The sequence below is a fragment of the Helicoverpa armigera genome, chromosome 7, assembly GCF_030705265.1.
Source record: "Helicoverpa armigera isolate CAAS_96S chromosome 7, ASM3070526v1, whole genome shotgun sequence".
NCBI lineage: Eukaryota > Metazoa > Arthropoda > Insecta > Lepidoptera > Noctuidae > Helicoverpa > Helicoverpa armigera.
In genome coordinates, this window is record NC_087126.1 from 11,155,439 (window position 1) to 11,162,375 (window position 6,937).

At 39.2% G+C, this 6,937-nt stretch overlaps 1 protein-coding gene across 1 annotated transcript; it reads right to left on the minus strand.

The window, feature by feature from the left end:
• Positions 1-313: 313 nt before the first annotated feature.
• Positions 314-2,401, minus strand: LOC126053491 (homeobox protein SIX6-like). Its single transcript, XM_064035671.1, has one exon. The coding sequence runs from the start codon at positions 2,399-2,401 to the stop codon at positions 1,583-1,585; it is 819 nt and encodes a 272-aa protein (XP_063891741.1). The 3' UTR covers positions 314-1,582.
• Positions 2,402-6,937: the final 4,536 nt, after the last annotated feature.

The following is a 6,937-nucleotide window of genomic DNA, read 5'->3' on the forward strand; positions in this document are numbered from 1 at the left end:
ACCTACGAACGTTTTTTATTTTTATTTTTGTCCTTTGCACACTTAAAAACAGAAAAAAAATTGTCATAAAATTTGTTTTAGATTATTTAACTCCACATACAAGTAAGTATTGCGCTTTTAGATGAAAATTAAAATTCTGACAAGAATCTAAAGTGGTAAAAGACAATTTTTTCTCAGATGTTTGCCTGTTAAGCCAAAATAATGCAAATAAAGTTGGAACACTATTATATCCCTTATCCGGTGTTTTCCCCAAAAAACCGAATGGATTTTTATGACATTATGTTTCGTGTAAGTACTCGCTAATAATATGATGATGACTCCTTTATAAGTTAACAATAACAAAAACCTTCTGTGGCCATGTAAAAATAATTGAAAAATGTATGCAAACTTTTAGGCCCTGTCTAGAAGTTTTGATTCTACGATTGAAAAAAAAACTCTACTAAATTCCTAAATAATTTTATGAAAAGTGGTAATTTTATTATAGAAAAACGAAGCCTTTGTAATGATAGAAAAAGATATTTAAAAAAAGCTATTTTCTGGCTGTTTTAAACTAAACTAAATAAAAAATGTGCATCAAATTTTTGTGACGTTTTTGATTTTTTTTTTAATACCTAAAAAAGTTTAATTAAAATATTTCGGGATATTTTATGCGGCAATCAATAATTAGATAAAAAAAAATTGCAGAAATAAAAATTTTGGTGCCTAACACATAAAAACTATTAATGGATAAAAGATTTTGATACTTTTAACTCATGTTACTTATAAGCCAATTGGTTCTTATTTTATTTTTAAAAGCATGGTCACTTTCCGTTGCTCTTTTATTTGTTAGGCCTATATTTCTAGAAACAGATATTCAATCCTAAAGGCCTAAGAACCTCTCTTACAGCATTTCTATTCAAAAACGATTATTTTCCGCCGATATATCGTAATAAATAATTTATAATTGATATATTTAATTACAATAATATGAAACAACATCACTAAACAACGGTGTGTCGCGAAGTGATCGTGCTCAGGTACAAACCTTCAATAATAGCGTTACTTTACAACTACTCCACGAACGTAATTATCTACACTTTATAATAACTATAACATACAACTAAAAGCTGATATGATAAATAAAATCTATATTTACTGGTAAAAATAGTTAGGATGTATAAATATTTAGGTAAGTAAATGCTTCTCACGGAAACGCATCCATATCTACCGCAGCCGCGCGAAGGTATCAAATAAATTAGCTAACGTCTGAGTGGGAGTATAAACACGAAATTATACGTAAAATTAACCCTGTTAAACCTTAACAACGAGTAACTTATCAGTGCAGTCGAGTTACAGCTACTAGTCGGAGGCCTAGGCCCTGGTACATACCTGAGATACACCAATGCTGATACTTCGAGCACTCGCATACACTTTAACGATACAAATATGCCCTAACGAACTGGTTTACAATGCCTTAACATCACATACATCACGGACTCTGCGATCTAACTAAGATAATAGATAACTGTGGTCTATATTGCATCGTCAGTCACTGAGCGTCCACGCCCGTCGGCGTCGCCGGTTAACACTATAGTCTGTAACTTTATTCTTCGTCCACGTTGATCTCCGAGTCGACTGAGTCCTCGTCGTACGTGGAGGAGGAGGCGAAGCCCTGCCCGAGCAGCGCCGAGCGGTTCTTAGCAGCAGCAGCGCGGTCTCGCTGCCGCCGGTTCTTGAACCAGTTGCCCACCTGCGTCGGCGTGAGGCCCGTCGCCGCCGCCAGCTCACGCTTCTTAGTCGGATTGGGGTATGGGTCCTGTAGGTACCACTCACGAAGTAACGAGCGCGTACGCTCTTTAAAACAGTGTGTCTTCTGTTCACCATCCCAGATGGTACGAGGCAGAGGAAACTTCTTTCGTACACGGTATTTGTCGACGGGCCCTAATGGTCGCCCGCGTAGCCTCTCAGCTTCTTGGTAGTGGGCCTCCAACCACAGGGCTTGCAGCTTCGCGTGGCTCGAACGTTGAAACCGGTGCCGTTCCAAGATCGAATACAGTTCACGATGTCTTCCAGCGTGGAAGGCGACTACGGCTCGCGCTCGTAGAACAGCTTCACAGCGCTCCAGTTCAGCCACATTGGGGTGAGCCACCGGCAGAGACCAGAGGAATCGCGCCAGCCGCTCCACGTCGCCACTCTCTTCGAGCGTCTCGCACACGGTGGCTACTTGCGCGGCGCTGAAGGAGAGCGTGGGCAGCGGCAGCAGAGGAGTAGGAGCCGCCAGCTCGACGCTGAGCTGCTGCGGAGCCGGCTCGGCGCAGGCGGCGGGCTCGGCAGCGCGCTCGGGCGCGGCGGGCCCGCGGTGCGCCTCCAGGATGCGCGCGTGCAGCGCCGCCGTCGCGGCCTCGTCCCACGAGCCGCGCATCGGAGCGAGTGTGCGCGCCGCGGCCGAGCGGCCCGACTCGCGCCCGGTGGGGGCGGGCCGGCCGTGTGCCGCGATTGGCTATCGCTTACGGCTCGGGCGCCTGGCGGGCCAATCGCGCGCCTGCCCGCCCGGGGGGCCGGATAGCTTTCAACCGCGGCGCGGCGCGTATCCGGCGGGCGCGTTTAACTGTGGCGGCGGGGCGCGCGCCCCCCGCGCCGCCATGATCCGTCACGCACACCGGCGCGCCGCCGGCCGAGGACCGCGCCTCGTGATCCACGCGAGCCCGCCACCTCTATCGATTACCTGCAAACCTGCAATTAAAAGCCTCCATACAACAATCCGGGTGGATTACATGCTAGTGTTTGTCCTGTGTGTCGCGCCTGATCGATAAAATAATAATTTAGCACGTAATTTGCATACTTACCTGCCCATAAATCATGGAATTGACAACTATGATAAATCACTGCTGTTACCCATAAACTTCAATGACGCATATCATTGGATAGTCATTTCACGACCCGGTTTACATTAGGTATTTGTAACCATCGCTTAGGCAGATGTTGTTTTGTTCCGTTGGCACAGTCGAGGTTTTCATTAGGTACTTTATTCCTGTGAGATACATACATCAGTCCTATCGTTTACAATTTAAATAGAGCAATAATGTCAATAGGTATTATTTCTGGCAGTGAATAGGTAAAGAAACCTATCTTCCGGTAGCAATAAAAGGCCACTTTATTCATTCCTTATATAGAAACCATTAAACACTACAACACTACAATTTCAAATAAAAATAAATTTCAATTACCGGACTAAAATCGTCCAACATTACCGTTTCCCAAAAACAGCAGCTCAAGTATCAAGATCAGTCGGCCGCTGTACAACCGAGCGAGATTTCAGCGTGAAAGCCTTCCGAGTGTATTAAGTTATTGAACGGCAAACCACACCCCGCTGTAACGGTACACAGCTACCCCACGCCCCACCCCGCCCCACCCCGCTGGGGGGTAGCCCACGCATTACGTATTGTCATCGTGTCGCCTTTTTATCTACCACTATTAATATTATTCACATTTTTTTGTTTTTTTTTTCTTTTTGAAGAATCTTTCTCGCGATTGTTATTTTTGCGGCGTCAGCTGTACTTGTGATTTGAGTATCTATCAAAAGAAAATCTTGCTTTAATAAATATAGTAGGTATTATGAAAATACAGTTATAATAATCTATAGTAGTAACCAAAGTAGGTAAGACATCAAATATTTTTCGATACTCCCAAAAAAAACAATGACAGATAATAAATATTTAAATGAACCAAAATATAACTTTATTCAAATGAACAAAAAACATGTTAAGTAGTAGCAAGCCGTCGTTACAACTTCTAGTCGTATTGTTACATTGCTATGTAGAGTGAATACCGTCGGTCCGCGCAACCGTGTCGCGACGGAATTGTAACTATTGCCTACCATTGTACCTAATATCCTAGTGTTTATAGGTAGATTTAAAGGTAGCTAGGGAGTTAGGTATACTATTTTTTTGTAGATAAAATAATGCACAAGTTTAAAACAATCACCTAAACGTTTTAATATGGTAAGAGGAAACTATTCCGAAAAACATAGTTAGGTATTTTAGCACAGATTAGGTAGGTATATAATAGTCACTACGTTTAGTCTGTGGGTGAGTAAAACTATTTTTAGAAAGACCCAAATTCTAATTATATGTCCACTATGTCCGATAAAAATAACTTTGCTAAAACTAGAGAAAAAAGTTTCTAAATAGGTAAATGTCCGGATTTCTCCGAATATCGAATAACGTGCTGAAATTTTACTGGGAAGCTTTCTGTGTAATTTTATAGAAATAAAGTCTATATTTAGCTAGAATTTTTTCGTCCTCTGAAATATTGCCTAAAAGCTCAGGTATTTTTATATTAGGTATCTTATGTAATTAGGAAAAGTTATATTTTGTCACTTAACAGAGAATCCGGCGTTTAGCAGACAGATGGCGATGCTGAAAAATATCGCGAACGATATCTTTTTGTTTCGTTGATCAATCTGGATCGACGGAAACGTGATGCGTGGTTTCCAGGTGGTCATAAAGAACGGGTTAAAATTGATTGAAAAAATATATTTTTTGGCATGAGATTAACGAAATGTGTACAATTATCCGCACATGGTTATCCTAAAAGTTTGCAGTCTGATGGGGTTGTAGCAAATATATCTCATGTTAGAAGTGTTTTATGCAAAAGTTATAAGACAATGTAGGTCCAATAAATATTTACTTACCATTTTTTTTTCAAAAGATTTTGCTATCACGCCGATATCAGGTACCTAAGCCTACAATATCAACACCAAACAGTCAACCTCTTAACATTATTCCCCATGTGTCTAATGCTCAAATACTTACCATCATTAGCGAAGCGAAGGCATCCCACAATTGGAGCCCTAAGCCCCTCGGACCACGGAGGCGCCAACCATGACGGTAAAATAATATCCTCGTGTTCATAAAATATAATTTATATTTCTACATATGGTTTGAGAAATGACTTCTGCATTCTTACTGCAGTTGCTAATGACCATTTTAGGATTATTGCATCTGTTATTAATTTATTGTTTGTGGTTATAAAAAATCTTGGTTTATGAGCGAAATTGGCGTTTTTTAAAGAGCTGTTTAATTCAAAAGTTTAAAAAATATCAATTTTCGCAAAAAAAATCAGTCAAAATCAGTGATACGCTCTAGTTTATCTTGATTAGTCACACTGCTACCATTTTAGTTTAACTTCAAATGACAATGTATGTAAGTGTAAGTAGGTATGTACTTAAGTAAGTATATAACTGCTTAAATTATTTCCGACTATTCACGTAACAGTGTGAAATATGACAGCGTTCTTTGAGTATCAGACAATTTTGTAATTCGCTTACCTGAAGGTGATTGACCCCATTTGCTAATTTTTGATATTGAATAATAATCTTCGAGAAACCCTGGTAAGCATTTTATCCTCCAAGGTAATACACCCATCAATTAAATAATTTTGTTGAGTCACATTAACCAATTGACCAGGGATTAAAATGTCCTAATGAATGTTTTTAATACTGCTCTTTGAACAAATTTCTATAACACAGAAATAAATACAGATCGTACCTTTTTGCATTACGAAATAATATAATGATTTATGTGGATTTATCTTTTCTTAACACCTGTAAAATTCAATGGGTATATTTTTTATATTTTTTGAGTGTGAAGACATACAAGATGTATAGGTATTAATACTTAAACTATATTTAAAAAATCATTAACAGCTCAATCGACTCCTACGCATGTCATGTTTGAAAACAGAACCATTTATTTTTAACGAGTGATCGCATCACGCCCGGAGCGATATTGTCAGACGTCTGATGTCCGCAGTTCGATGCCCGGTCGTGTTACAGTGTTTTTGTAACTTTACACGCTAAATGTATCGTTACATTTAAACGGTACAGAAATATCTATATGGTAAAGTAACCCTGGCTGGAAGCCAAGAAGTCACTCTTTAAAGCTGTGACATACAGTATGACTGTGTGCTGAAATTGTCCGGACATCCCAATTCATAAGTTAGACCGGATATATCTCTACGATTTGCACGAAAAAACTAATCTATTCGCTCTTAACATGGTGAAAAAGAGAGACGGGATAAGTAAGTCCGCCAAAGTCAGGCTCAGCAGTTTTGCTACATTTAAATATCGATATTTTTTACATAAATAAATAAAATATATTTTTTTTACATACAAAGTCACTATACATACAAAAGACACAGAAAATAAAATCTAAGAGCTAACTAGAGAAGAAAAATCTTTAAACTAGATCTCTCCTGTAAATTCTATTGTGCTGCACCAATTACGAAATACCTACCTACCCATGTACGTACCTACTCTCTTCAACCCATCTCATCACCACACCAAGCTTACCAGCTAATCCTTCACACCAAGAAGTATATTAATTACCTCCTTGCGTAAGACTGTATATCTTAATACTTAGCTCGCTAGGGGAGGGTAATCCTTGCAAATGGACTCAGCCACCCCTTGATTGAAAAGTTTCGCATTCAAATTTTTCGAAAAAGCTGTTGGATAGGTGTTATGTTTCAAAGCATTAAATTCACATGGTGTTTTATTGAAACTGTGAAATAAATTCATATTGAGTACACATTTTTTTCTTCATTTTGGAAAGATCTAGTGATAATTGAGTCTATGAAACTGAAAAACACAAAACTTATGTACCTAAACGTTAGAAAGGCATTTTACCTACTTTATAAAGATTGACTGTTATTTTCGGCAACCATCTTTTTTTTCTAATAAAATATGTTTTCTTCATGTTAGCCCAGCAACACAATAACTACATAAATATATAACCACACAATACAAATCCATCTTCAATATTGTAATATCAAACATGTACAATAATTGAATTTCATCTTTTCATAAGATTTCATTGGCGGAGTGCTCATAGAGTGTAGAGGTAGAGAGATGGAGGGTAGAGGTAGGTATAAACCGTGGGGCCAGAGGTATGGACCCGGT